Source organism: Paroedura picta, chromosome 5 (assembly GCF_049243985.1).
Source record: "Paroedura picta isolate Pp20150507F chromosome 5, Ppicta_v3.0, whole genome shotgun sequence".
Classification (NCBI taxonomy): Eukaryota; Metazoa; Chordata; class Lepidosauria; order Squamata; family Gekkonidae; genus Paroedura; species Paroedura picta.
Window position 1 is genome coordinate 119,467,599 of NC_135373.1, and position 14,809 is coordinate 119,482,407.

Genomic DNA, 14,809 nt, shown 5'->3' on the forward strand with positions numbered 1-14,809 from the left:
CAAACTGCGGCCCTCCAGATGTCCATGGACTACAATTCCCATGAGCCCCTGCCAGTGAATGCTGGCAGGGGCTCATGGGAATTGTAGTCCATGGACATCTGGAGGGCCGCAGTTTGACTACCCCTGTCTTAGGGGAAATGGAACAATTTGGAGGGTGGCCTCTCTGCCACTGGATTCCACTGAGGTTCCTGCCCTCCCCAGACTCCATCACCAAATTTCCAGGTGTTTCTCAACCTGAATCTGGACACCCTGTACTTCCAAACCTCTGCCAGTAGCCAGGGGGCACTCGGCAACCCTGTTCCTCAACATCATCATCAACAATAACAATTCATAGGTTTGTGTCCCATGAGGGAGAAGCTCATTCAAAATGAGGCAGAGAGAAGTCACACCTCTCCAGCAGAGCATAGGGTCACAGAATTGGAAGGGGCCATCCAGGCCATCTAGTCTGCTCAGGGCAGGATCAGCCTCAAGCATCCAGGAGAAGGATCTGTCCAGCCGCTGCTTCAAGATTGCCAGTGAGGGGGAGCTCACCACCTCCTTAGGCAGCCTAGATCACTGCTGAATTATTAATGACTGTGAAATTTCCCCCCCTTGCTGGTACCTTTTGACGCATCGGTCCTATCCTCTGTTGCCACCAAGAACCTTTCCCTGCCGAATTGGACTATCCCTGCCCTGTGACAACCTTTCAAATCCTTCAAGAGAGCAATCATGTTGGGAATGTTGGGACTTGGGAATGTTCAGCCTGTAGAAGAGGAGGTCGAGAGGGGACACGATAGCCCTCTTTAAGTATTTGAAAGGTTGTCACTTGGAAGAGGGCAGGATGCTGTTCCCATTGGCTGCAGAGGAAAGGATGCACAGTAATGGGTTTAAACTACAAGTACAATGATATAAGCTAGATATCAGGGGGAAAAAAATTCACAGTCAGAGTAGTTCAGCAGTGGAATAGGCTGCCTAAGGTGGTGGTGAGCTCCCCCTCACTGGCAGTCTTCAAGCAAAGGTTGGATACACACTTTTCTTGGATGCTTTAGGATGCTTAGGGCTGATCCTGCGTTGAGCAGGGGGTTGGACTAGATGGCCTGTGTGGGCCCTTCCAACTCTATGATTCTATGTTCCCTCTCCACTTCCTCTTTTCCAGGCTGAACATTCCCATGTCCCTCAGCCTTTCCTCATTGGACTTGGCCCCCAGGCCCCAAATCAACCCATCCTCTGCCCCCTCTCCCTTTTGTCCACGTCCTTTTCGCAACGAGGCCCCCAGAACTGCACGCAGGACTCCAGGTGCGGCCTGAACCATGCTTTGTGCATCTCTAAACATTAAAAGGCCTTCTTTCTCTCTTCCCAGTTTTGTCTTACCTCCTAACTCCCTTCCGCATTTCCTTTTGCTGTATCTTCTCCCCCCCCCCGTTTCCTCCCTTTGTGGAACAATCCTTCCTTGTTTCCTTGTCTTCCCTGTCCAGCTAGGAGAACCAGCTGCTTAGGACACTGAAGTCTTTTGTGGTTAGTGGGGGCTGGCGGGGTGAGACGGGGAGAAAAATCATTGAGTCCGGCCCTCAGAGGTATCTAGAAGAAACACTTGGTGTGTTGACACACTAAGATGAAGCTGTCACAGTGGCAGTTCGGTGCTCCGTTTTGATCTGACAGTATTTATCTTCTTGGCAGTTTTGCTGGAGAAAAAGGAAGGGGGGGAATAACTCTGCACCAAGGGAGTAAATTGACTACTTTTCGCGTGGGCCCCGTGCTCTTAAAACAAATGGGTTATTTCCAAGACAGATACTGAAATGCTTGCGGCTGTCATAAAAAGGACAGGAGTTCTTCCCTGACTCCCGATCGTCGCCTCTTGAGGTTTTCAAGGTTCCGGACGCTCGGCAAATCCACTTGCAACCTCCGAAAAGCGTTGACAATTTCTATCCTGCGTCTGACTTATCGGCCAATCTGGGCTGCTATTTTCTTCTCGGGTTTGTCGCCGTTGGTCGAGGCTTGGGTGTCGGGGTGGAGGGCTTGCTAAAATCGTGGCAGCGATCGGCAACAAAAATAATTACAAGTTCAGAGGGACTTGCCTTGATGACAGTCGTGCAGCTTTTGTCTTCTCGGAAACAACTTCCCCTCCTGGTCCCTAAATTTGTGGCAGTGAAAGGAAACTGAATCAGGATTAGAATCACGCGGTGTTGGGAGAGACCACAAATGGCCAACCAGTCCAGCCCCCCACCTTCTCAAGGACTTGAAAAACACACACTCTTGAAAGGTGCTCATCGAACCTCCTCCAAACTTCCAACAAAGGAGACTCCGCCACCCTCCAAGGCAGCAGATGCCATCGACAAACAGCCCTCATCATCAGGAAAGGCTAGATATCAGGGAAAAAGGTTCACAGCCAGAGTAGTTCGGCAGTGGAATAGGCTGCCTAAGGAGGTGGTGAGCTCCCCCTCACTGGCAGTCTTCAAGCAAAGGTTGGATACACACTGTTCTTGGATGCTTTAGGATGCTTAGGGCTGATCCTGCGTTGAGCAGGGGGTTGGACTAGATGGCCTGTATGGCCCCTTCCAACTCTATGATTCTATGATTCTAAGTGGAACCTCCCTTCCCATAATTTGAACCCATTGCTCCTAAAGCTCCAATAAACAAGTTTGCCCCTGCTTTAATGTGTCTCCTTCTTATGTGGAAGCTGGAAACATTCACTGCTGCCGCTGCCGCTTCCTCCTCCTCCTATATTATTATTATTATTATTATTATTATTATTATTATTATTATTATTATTATTTAGATTTATTACCCACCACTCCCCGACGGCTCGTAGCAGGTTACATAGATTAGAGTAATAAAAACTCATAGAACTCTGATTAAATCCCCAAACATAAGATTACAATCAATAATCAGATCAAAAAGAGAAGACAAAATGGCGGAAAACAAAAACTCCCTATTCCCCATACCCACAACCATTCATATCAGAGTGGGAGGGAGGAGGGTGCAACCATCACAGAACTGCCTGGAAGGGGGGGGCAAACAGATCTCCCTGGCCGTGCGGACCTCAACAGTAAAACTGGTGGAAGAGCTCTATTTTACAGGCCCTGCGGAACGCTGAAAGCTCCCGCAGGGCCCGTAGCTCTCCTGGGAGCTCATTCCACCAGGTATAATACTGTGCATAGTCTTGGTCCCACCTACAAAACTCCAACCATAAAACAATGGTTATCCAAGCCTGATCTGGTAATCAACTGGGTCTCCTTGCTGTGTGGATGTGCAGTACTCAAATGCATTTGTAGGGAAAGGGCATTGGTGGGAAGTGCCTTCAGGTTGCATCCAATTTAGGTTAACCCTGTAGGCTTCTCAAGAACACCTTGGAGAGCCTGTATTCACCCAGTGCTCCGGCAGCTGCACTGGCTGCCAGCTGAATTGTGGATCTGGTTCAAGGAATTGGCTTCCATGTTGGATGTTATTTCTGGCCTTGCCCATAAGCCCAGTGGAATCGTTTCATCTTGCAGGCCCTGTGGAATTGATTTAGGCCCTGCAGGGTCCTGATCCCCCCCTGGGAGCTCATTCCACCAGCCTGGGGCCAAGGCCCAAAGAGCCCTGACTCAGGTTGAGGCCAACTTCACCGCTTTTGGGCTGGAGACCCTAAGCAAATGTTGCTGCGAAGATTTCAGTGGTCTTGGGGGGTTATAAGGGAAAAGACAGACCCCCATCAGTCTAGCCTGGGCCTAGGGAGGGAGACTGTATGGCTTTTTTCAGTGCTCCTGATTGCTTGTGCACCTAGGCTGTAAAGAAAAAAAATCATCAATGAACGGAACGAACAGAAAACAGCAGCAAGGGCGAGCTATGCGTGATCCAATTCTTAATTAATTATAGAAATTCTCTACGAACAATTGGGAGACAGGTGGAGTGGAACATTGCACGCGGCTAATCTGTGAAAGACTTACGGAACGGAAGGGGCGAACGTCTTCCTGTTTAATTAAAAATGAGAACGTGCTACGGTTAGGGTTGCCAGCTCTAAGTCCGGAGATTCCCGGAAAGTTGTGGGTAGAGCCTGGGGGAGATAGCGATCTCGGAGACATTGGCCTGAGCGCCCACAAACCCTCCCCTCGGGACATCTCCTTATGTCCTGCATAGGGCAGGTCAAGAAAGACAATTATTCCCAGAGACTGGTTGAAATATTCGCTGGGGATTCGTCCTGCACAAAACGAGGCAGCGAGAAAAGGAAGCCGCTCAGTCGCCCGACGTCACCTCGGCTTACCCGTCCCCTTTCCTCCCTTGAGCCGCTCTGAATGCAACGGGAGCGGGGCCCGCGCGCCGAGTAAATCAATACTCGAAGCCGCGGCTGTTTGCGAGCCCCATGTCATCATCCATTTTTAATAAGGATCCCGAGATTAGCGGAACCGCGAAAAGAGCTTCGTTGAGACCATCGCAAGAATTAGTGGCCCCGTAAACTCGCTTGGCTCGCCTTCAGTCCGTAACCCTAGACGGCAATTTTAAACGTGTCTCTCGCCTCGCCGTGGGGAGAAAATCCACCTTCCAGTATTGAATGTCTGGAGCATGTGAAACATGCTCTACTCTTGTAGGGGAAGCCTGTTCACAAGGGCGACGGGCAGTAAGTGCAATTCAATCTTCTCTCTCTCTCTCTCTCTCCTCTTTTCATTCAATCAACTTCTAATTTGCTTCCTTTGCTCTTCTGTTGAATCTTGGAAATGCTAGTCCTCTAAATCAGGGGTAGTCAACCTGTGGGGTAGTCAACCTGTGGTCCTCCAGATGTCCATGGACTACAATTCCCATGAGCCCCTGCCAGCGTTTGCTGGCAGGGGCTCATGGGAATTGTAGTCCATGGTCATCTGGAGGACCACAGGTTGACTACCCCTGCTCTTAGGCATAGGCTAAAATGGTACAGTGATGCATTCTGAACCTGTGTCGGGAATGTTTCTCCCGACCTCCAACTTTTGTTGAGCCTTGAAGCTTAACTGTTATATTCTAGGGCCCCGACTCCAGGTGCTTTGGTCACAGGGCTGAAGCAGTGACACTCCTTGAGCCAATGAGGCAGCTTGCAAACAGGGGGGGACGGGACATCTTGACCTGAATTCTGTGACCCTGTAGCGCCCCCACTGTTTCAGGTCTGAAACTGTACTGCAACTTGAAGCCCAGCAGAGATCTGGTCGCCCAAGAGGTTGACAACGTTCCATCTGGGCTTTTCAAATTCCTAGTGATGTTCTCCTGGTCAGTCTGTGGACCAGATGAGAGCTTTTGTGTCATCGTCACTTGATGGCCTCTCCCTACTGCTGCACTCTCATTTCTATAGCCTCTGATATTTACAGCACAAGGGGTAGGGTGACATCTGGCCCAGAAGTCATATAACTTTTGGATTACACTCTAGGGATTTCTCAAATCTCGGTGGTTGTTACCATAAAAAAGTTTTTTTGGGGAGGAGGCATCTCCTAGAACACTGCTCATTCATCCTCTGTCTTACTTCCTGATCAACCTAATATTCCTGAACACCATCTCCCAAAAGCAATTTATTTTTTTAATATTTAAAAATATCAAGTATCTGACTTGATCTACTTTAAACCTCAGGGCTGAGCTTCCTTCAGACCAGCTTGAGCCTTGTTTGAGGGTTACTTGGAGATATGTGGGTGGGGACAGGAAAAACAGTATGGAGTCCACCATATTCTCCTGGTGAAATCTCTCTATCGCCTGGCAATCTGTCCTAATCCCTGGAGTTCTCTAATCACCAATTGAAGGTTGGCAACTCTACTGGCTTACCATATTGCTTATTGCTATGGCTCATGTGGGGCTGGAGGAGCATTTGCTGGCAGGGGCTCATGGGAATTGTAGTCCATGAACATCCAGAGGACCACAGGTTGACTACCCCTGCCCTACAGTGTAGGACTGTCAAAGTTGGACAATGAATTAAGCTCACAGGAAGACAGTTGTCTCCTTTGAATGGAAGTGTTGTGGGAGAGTTTTATGGATACCGTGGACTGCCAGAAAAGACTACTACTACTTATTCCAGACCCCGATTGATCTTCCTTCACTGCCCTGGCTTCAGCCATAGGCCTGGCAGAAGAGCTCCGTTTTAAAGGCCCTGCGGAATGCTGGAAGGTCCCACTGGATCAGGGGTAGTCAAAGTGCGGCCCTCCAGAGGTCCATGGGCTACAATTCCCATGAGGCCCTGCCAGCGAACGCTCATGGGAATTGTAGTCCATGGACATCTGGAGGGCCGCAGTTTGACTACCCCTGCACTGGATCCTAGACCAATTCAAACCTGAACTCTCCATAGAAACTAAAGTGGCTAGATCTTTGGTCACATTATGAAAAGAGTCACTGGGGGAAGATGCTAGGGAAAGTTGGAGACAGCAGGGAAAGAGAGGAGATAGATTGACTCAATAAAAGAAGCCATAGCCTTCAGCTTGCAAGACCTCGGAATGGCTGCTAACTACTGGAAATTTGGGAGAACTTTAATCCATAGGGTTGACATCAATTAGAGGCAACTCGACAGCATTTAACACACGCAGCATGTTGTAGAGGTTCAGAGCGGTGGCTTCAAATCTGGCAAGCCGGGTTCGATTCCTCGCTCTTCCACATGCAGCCAGCAGGGTGACCTTGGGCTCATCCCATTCCTGTTAGAGCTGTCCTTTTAGAGCAGTTCTGTTAGAACTCTCTCAGCCTCCCCTACCTCACAGGGTGCCTGTTGTGGGGAGAGGAAGGGAAGGCGATTGCAAGCCGCTCTGAGACTCCTTTGAGTAGTGAAAAGCAGGGTATAAGAAGAAGAAGAAGAAGAAGAAGAGTTGGTTCTTATATGCCACTTTTCTCTACCCGAAGGAGTCTCAAAGCGGCTTACAGTCGTCTTCCCTTTCCTCTCCCCACTACAGACACCCTGTGAGGGAGGGGAGGCTGAGAGAGCCCTGATATCACTGAAGAAGAAAAAGAGTTGGTTCTTATATGCTGCTTTTCTCTACCCGAAGGAGTCTCAAAGCAGCTTACAATCTCCCCACAACAGACACCCTGTGAGGGAGGGGAAGCTGAGAGAGCCCTGAGATTACTGAAGAAGAAGAAGAGTTGGTTCTTATATGCCACTTTTCTCTACCCGAAGGAGTCTCAAAGCGGCTTACAGTCGTCTTCCCTTTCCTCTCTCCACAACAGACACCCTGTGAAGGTGGTGCGGCTGAGAGATCCCTGATATCACTGCTCGGTCAGAACAGCTTTATCAGTGCCATGGAGAGCCCAAGGTCACCCAGCTGGCTGCATGTGGGGGAGCGCAGAATCGAACCTGGCATGCCAGATTGGAAGTCCGCACTCCTAACCACTACACCAAGCTGGCTCTTCGTAAAATGCCACTTGACTCCTGTGTAAATTTGCTGCACTTCCAGTAACATGGGTACCTCTTTGAGAGTGCTCCACGGAACTGACAGGGACTTCTGTCAACCTGTCATGAAATGCCTAATTGTGTTCATGCATCTTTCAACCTCTATGAATTTTGAGCATCAGGGATGAAGACATTGAGTTAAAACCGTAATCTTCAAAGTGAGATGCTTTTACAATTGAGACAATTCCTTAAACGGCAGTCCTTAGTGCTGAAAGGGAATAGTTTTCAGGGTCGCTTAAGGTAAATTGTGATATCATCATCATCATCTTTATATCTTGACACTTTCTGAGCCCTCAGACATCTTGGGTGAACAGAGTCAGGGATTGGGTGGGTAGAGTATTGCAGATTAATTTTTGATATGCTGAAATCTTACTGGCCAATGACCATATTGATTATCATATGGCTGTATTTGGTTGTGTGACACAGTCTACTAATGTAACGGAATTGATTTTTTGCGATATATTCCCACTGTCACGAAGGGAGTTCATAGTCCGACGAAGAGTGCTTGCACTTGAAAGCTCACACCTGGAATAAATCTTTGTTGGTCTTAAAGGTGCTCCTGGACTCTGATCATATTGATAAAGTCCGCAGATTAACTTTGCCCTTTTTAAATGGGAACTGCTCTTGAGTTTTTGATGATGGGCCATTTTTCTGCTCTAAAACAAACTCTAAAATTACAGAGTCTTTATGCCAATGAAGGTATTGTGTGTGTGAATTACAGAGTCATTTTTTTAATGTATATAAAGGTAAAGGTATCCCTTGTGCAAGCACCGGGTCATGTCTGACCCTTGGGGTGACGCCCCCCAGCGTTTTCTTGGCAGACTCAATACGGGGTGGTTTGCCAGTGCCTTCCCCAGTCATTACCGTTTACCCCCCAGCAAGCTGGGTACTCATTTTACCGACCTCGGAAGGATGGAAGGCTGAGTCAACCTTGAGCCGGCTGCTGGGATTGAACTCCCAACCGCATGGGCAAAGCTTTCAGACGGCTGCCTTACCACTCTGCACCACAAGAGGCTCATTTAATGTATATATATTTTAAAAAATTGCATGTGTAGTATGGACCCACACTCAAGGCAAGGCAGAGCTCTGTGACCCCTAGCTGTATCTACAGCATATGGGACTGGAGTCTCAAACCTAACACAGGTTCCTCGCATCTCTAATAATTGTATGTTGCTGCTTCCACAGGCTCACTGCATAAGAGAGGCAATCCCATAAGGCTTGAAAGACAAGCATAGTTAACCAATCTCTTTTTAAAAGATCTTTCATGGTGTTAGGCTTAGTGGGCTCAGGGACAGGCATGCTTTTGTACCATGTTTGGAAAGAACACGCCTGAATGCTGGGCACTCAGGATTAGAAGACAGTACACAGCTTTTGGGGGCCTGGACTACATGGTTTTGTTCTAGCTTGGTGTGAGAGCCAGCTTGGTGTAGTGGTTAGGATTCCAGGCTTCTAATCTGCCTAGCTGGGTTTGATTCCATGTTCCCCCACATGCAGCCAGCTGGGTGACCTTGGGCTCATCACAGCACTGAGAAAGCTGTTCTGACTGAGCAGTAATATCAGGGCTCGCTCAGCCTCACCTCCCTCACAAGGTGTTTGTTGAAGGGAGAGGAAAGGGAGAGAAAAGCAGCATATAAGAACCAACTCTTCTTTTTCTTCTTCCACACCTGGCCAGACCTTCTTAGCAGCAAAAATCATCCACTCTTCCTACTTCCTGGCCTTTTCATACACTCCCCCTTGCTGCACCTTAGCTTCCCTTGACTCCTATTGGTCCTTTTCCCCCATTGCACCTGATTGGTAGCTCTTTGTTAACTCTGTCCAGACACACCTGTCTCTGCTTCCTCCTCCTTTTAATGGGCTGGGCTCTTCCTGGCCTAAGCCTCAGTAGGGAACAAGATGGAGGCTGAAGGTTTCTGCTGCTTTGCTCTGCATTGCTGGGGGAATTCCTTCCTTCCAGAAGGCTGGGGAAGAGACAAGCTTCTTCTTTCTGGGTTTATTTTGGTGCCAACTGTGACCAAAGAAGCTTCTTGAAATATCCTCAACTTTGGGAATGCGAGCAAACAGAGTCTTTTGTGTGATCAAGGTTGGTGTGACTGTTGGGGCCTTTGACAGAAGTCCTGGTTGTCTCCTTTCCATGTTTGGGTAAGTGGGGTTTGGTGTGGCAGTGGCTAGGTATTGCAAAGTTTTCAAGGTTGGGTTAGGAGCTGCTCTGAATTAGCTCTGACCCTGAACGTAGGGGCAGGTAAAGTGGCCTGGATGGCCTCAGCTAGTCCTATAAGGATGCCATTCTCCAAGAGGGACCTAGAGATCCCCTGAAATTACAGGTCATTGCCAGACTAAAGAGATCGGTTTTCCATGAGCAAGGGTGGCCAAACTGTAGTTCTTCAGATATTCACAGACTACAATTCTCAGGAGCCCCTGCCAGGTGGCAGGGGCTCCTGGGAATTATAGTCTGTGGACATCTGGAAAGCCACTATCTGGCCATCCCCTGGTTAACATATGGATGGGAGACCACCAAGGAAACTTATGAATAGCCAGGCAATGGCCAAGCCACCTCTGAACAGCTCTTGCCTGGATGACCCTAAAAAAGCTAACGGTATCCCCTGTACAAGCACTGGGTCACGTCTGACCCTTGGGGTGATGCCCTCTAGCGTTTTCATGGCAGACTCAATACGGGGTGGCTTGCCAGTGCCTTCCCCAGTCATTACCGTTTACCTCCCCAGCAAGAGCAAGCTGGGTCCTCATTTTACTGACCTCGGAAGGATGGAAGGCTGAGTCAACCTTGAGCTGGCTGCTGGGATTGAACTCCCAGCCTCATGGACAGAGCTTCAGACTGCATGTCTGCTGCCTTACCACTCTGCGCCACAAGAGGCTCGTAGGATATAACCCTACAGCTGCCTTTTTTCGACCTCTTGGGTATGGAGGAGCCCCTAAAATAACATTTCGTGCTTCGAGAAGCCTCAGAAATGATGCCAGCTTTCTAAACCTCCCTGCCCTCCCCCAGAAGTGCCATCACCACCCATGTTAACAGGCAGGCTTGAGGAGGGCTGGGGAGGAGAGATAGGATGTGGTTTAAGGTGGAGTAGGTGTGCAAGCTCTGCCCCCTCCTAAGAACAGAATCCACAAGAGAACTCATGTTCAAGAGGGGGGTGATGAAAGTGGCTAGTGTCCTAGCTTGTGTATGAGTCCATTGAGGCAGGAGAGGTAATGTTGTAGACCCCTCCTGGCACTCCTGTGGACCCCTTGGGGTCTTTGGACCCCTGGCTGGGAATCTCTGTTCTTCGGGGTTGTCAGAAATGACTTGATGGAACTTCACACCCAGAGATACATGGCAACCCATCCTATTAACTCCATGGCTGACAATGTACTGAAACGGCAAGCGTTGGATGAAAACAGAGAAAACTTTGCATCAGTAATGCTAAGATGGACCACCAGTAGGTCATCCTCAGGTTACAGGGGCCACTGAACTAGTCACTGCTGTGGCCAAATTCTTTCCCCATTTTTATGGCTTGTTGCCGCATATGACATGACAGGTGTACCAATTCTGCCCGCCCTATATTTGGCCCATGTTTAATTTTATCTGCATTCAACAGGGTTTCCCAGATAAGCTACCCATATAGTCTTCACTGCCAGACTACTTTATGAGGTGGGCAGTGCAGAAAAAAACAAAGAGGGTGGCTTATTTCTTCTAGGGCTGCCCCTGCCGGTGAGTTCCCTGCCTGGGGGCTTTTCCAGGTCCTGGAGAAGCCATCTGCAGAGTTCTCCCCCCCCCCCTGCCCCAATTCTAGCGCCCATTGTATTCCTGATTGCCCATTGGCTTGGCCCCTAGTAAATAATAATAGACAAATAATTGTAATAGTGGCATATTTCCAGCTGCTGGCTGGAGGTTGGCAACCCTGATTTCCCCCCCCCCTCCAAAGACTCTCACTGCAGTGGAAAGTGTCCGACTAGGTTTGGGCTCAATTCCCTTCCCTTTGCCATGAACCTCACAGCGCAGCTTTGGCTGACTTGGTATTCCTCAACCGAACCTACATCGCAGGGTTGTTGTGAAGAGTGTGGGAAAGACCTATTTCAACTCAGAAATGACGCTCCTTGCTTTCCCGCTCTCTCTTTTCCCTTTCCTGTGTGTTTACAGATTTCCTCAGCAGCCGCCTCAGAGTATTTCTATCATTCTTATAATAGATACAAAAGAACGAAAGCGTTAGGAGCTCACAACACTGGCGGGGCAGATTTGCTGGTGGGCTTCCTTTTTTGGGCGGTTTATCTGCTTTCTGGGATTAATAACTTCTTCCCTGCATAATGCCGGAGCCCCATCGTTCATACTCTAATCCAAACTTTTACAATAAGCTATATGGATAAAAAAAAAAACCCGTTAATGCAGCCGAGTCTATAGACTGTGAAGCCATTTAGGACTATTAATAGCAACTTTGCAAAAGAACCGTGTGTGTGTCTGTGTTTTCCCAGGAATCATGTAGAAATTCTTTTCATGAATCAACACCGGGGGGAGGGGGGGAAGGAGTTCTTTTCAAATATAATTATTGCACAAAATATCAGCCAAGACAGGCGTGTAACTTAGTAACTCTCTCGCTGGAACTGGCCATCACAGCCTGATCACATCCTGCAAAAGAGAAACGTCCGCTGGAAGTTCTAAAGCAGAGGTAGTCAAACTGCGGCCCTCCAGATGTCCATGGACTACAATTCCCATGAGCCCCTGCCAGCGTCCGCTGGCAGGGGCTCATGGAAATTGTAGTCCATGGACATCTGGTTGGCCGCAGTTTGACTACCCCTGTTCTAAAGGAACAAGGCTCGATTGAACGTTTTGACCTTCTAGCAGTTTCAAGGGAAATTCTCATGCTCTGCTTCGTAGTTAGAATTGCTGAACTCCAGGTGTGGATCTCCAGAATGCAAAGGTCAGTTCCTAATTGAAGTACCTCTTCAGGCTCCACCTCCAACATTATTTATTTTCCAACCCAGCATTGGAAACCCTATACTTTTTTTTTTCTGGAGCTAGGGTTGCCAGCTCTGGGTTGGGGAATACCTGGAGATTTAGGGGGGGGTGGTGGAGCTGGGAGTCGGCTGAAGGGACCTCAATGGAGTATAAGGCTATGGAGTCCACCCTCTAAAGCAGCCATTTTATCCAGGGGATTGATATCTGTAGTTGTGGGAGAGCTACAGGCCTCACCTGGAGGCTGGCAACTTTGGAATAATTGAATCATAGAATTGGAAAGACCTCCAGGGTCATCTAGTCCAACCCTCTGAACAGTGCTGGAACTCACAACTACCTGCCCATCCACAGTGACCCCAATTCCATGTCCCTATGAGCCCCCCTCTCCAGAAAGAAAAATCAGAATTCCTGGTCAGTCTAGTCTGGAGGAAATATGCCTTTTGACCCCAAAGTGGCAATCAGCATTTGCCTGGACATTCAAGAAAGGGCCACAAGAGCCAAGCACTAACACAGTCCCTTCTGCTCACCCACTCACAATCTGCCGAAAATTTCAGAATCTGCATTTCTGCCAGTGGGCTATCTAACCTCTGTTTAAAAATTTCCAAAGATGGAGAACCCACCACCTACCGAGGAAGCCTGTTCCTCAGAGGAACGGCTCTAATTGTCAGGAACTTCTTCCAGATTTAAGCCAAAAATTATTTTGGATTAATTTCAACCCATTGGTTCTGGTTTGCCCCCTCTTGGGCAACAGAAAGCAACTCTTCTCCATCTTTTCTATGACCGCCCTTGAAGTATTTAAAGATGATTATCAGATTCCATCTCAGTCATCTCCTCTCCAGGCTAAACAGACCAAGCTCCCTCAACCTTTCCTCATACGTCTTGGTCTCTAGACCTCTCACCATCTTCATAGTGCTCCTCTGGACTCGCTAGTACTGGATGTTGCCCCAGGCCAGCAGAGAATAAGGAGACACTAGGCCAGGCCACAATTGTGGTTGACGTCCCCTCGGGTCTCGTTTCAGCCTCAGTCTAACGTGCATGGATAGCCCTGAGAGAAATCCGAATACCGAGTCTCGCTCATCTCACCTGGTTGTCTCAAGGGTGCAAAAGAGACCCCCGAGTTCTTTGACGGAAGGCTAGGTCAGGAACGGGTCCAACCTCCCCTGAGAAATTTGGCTGAAGCTCTTGGCGTGGAAGTGTTTGTTTCCTCGGAACGTTCAAATATGTTGACTGAAAAGGAACTTCCAGATTTGAATCTTGATTTAAGTGACATCCCACGACAACTCCACGGGGGATGTGTGGAGTCCTTCTGGGAGATTTTGCTCAGCTTGCTGAAACTCTTTTGGTTTCCCTCCACGTTCTTCATATGTTTCCCTCGCGTTTGTTTTGGGTTTGCCTTCAGGCACCGTTCCAGGGGCAACTCTCGGCGTGATACAAATTTGCTGAGTAAATTGAGGGCCAGCACCTCAGTATGTGTTACTTGCAGTAGACTTGTTAACTTTTCAGGTTCCGGGCTCCCTAGTTCCAGCAGATTTGGCAGCTGAGTTTCGTACCAGGTGGCCCTGAAACAATGGTGACGTCCCAATTTGAGTGGCAGATGACAAGGTTGTGGTGTCGAGCATGCTGTACCGTGCTTGAGGGATTTATTGTTTAAAAAAAAACGGTGGCGGGGCCATTTTGTACGCCGTTCCCGAGATTATTGACTGTGTTTCCATTGAGTTGAAAAGCATTCCCTCCTTCCAGGGACTGGGCCTGCCTTTGGCAGGAGGTCACTAATGACTTTCGCACAGCCCTAAGAAGAAGGCCAAAAGGAAAAGGCATCAACAGAGGGTGTGAATGCGCGAGAGAGCAACCAAACTTTTGAAAGATTCCAAAACAGGCAGAAGCTTTGGCAGGGGAAGGGAAACGAAGAAAAGCACAGGGATGAAAAAAAGCAGAACAAGGAGGAGCGTTCAGGCTTTGGATCCTGCACAATCTCCATGGCAGGCAAAGAGAAGCAGGATTTGACATCTGACAAAAGGGAGTCTTGGGTCTTGCAAGTTTATAGCCCCCAAATCTTGTTAATCTCTAGAATGCTACTGGATTGGAATCTAGGGATGATTTTGCACTTACTTCGTTGTTTCTGTTGTGGAACCTGCTGAATTCAGATCTTTCTATTTCTCTCCCCCCCCCCATTGAAACAGAAAAGTGTTCTGCACAGGGGGGAGCCTACCACAGCAGGAGCCAAGGGGGCAGGGAGAGGACTAGAGACAGCAGAGGAGGGAAAATAAATCCAAGAGGAAAATCTCTGCCAAGAGAAGTTAGGGCTTCCCCTTTAAGGGAAGCCTTGCTACCTGGGAATAAAGAAGCCTTTGAACTGACACCTGGCCAATCAGGGCTTTTCTATAGCATTGGGGGCTTGAGGCTGCAAGTTAGTTCGGGACAAGCAGAGAGCTGCACCTTTACTCATGCTGATTTTTCAAATATCAAGGCTGCCCTAGATTCATGGCATCCTGCAGTCTCTTTCTCAGTCTTGCTGGAGTGTTAGATAAAAA

General features: G+C 48.6%; 1 protein-coding gene across 9 annotated transcripts in view; it reads left to right on the plus strand.

Moving 5' to 3' along the window:
• Positions 1-14,809, plus strand: part of SOX5 (SRY-box transcription factor 5) — a 909,709-nt gene that overhangs the window by 416,921 nt on the left and 477,979 nt on the right. For 2 of the 9 annotated variants that reach the window (XM_077340169.1, XM_077340170.1), the window contains exon 1: positions 9,225-9,475. The exons of the other annotated variants lie outside the window; for them this stretch is intronic. In XM_077340169.1, coding sequence (XP_077196284.1) covers positions 9,384-9,475 — 92 coding nt within the window. In that variant the 5' untranslated portion in view covers positions 9,225-9,383. Of the gene's footprint in view, positions 1-9,224; positions 9,476-14,809 lie in introns of those variants that run through there. 9 annotated transcript variants of the gene reach the window in all.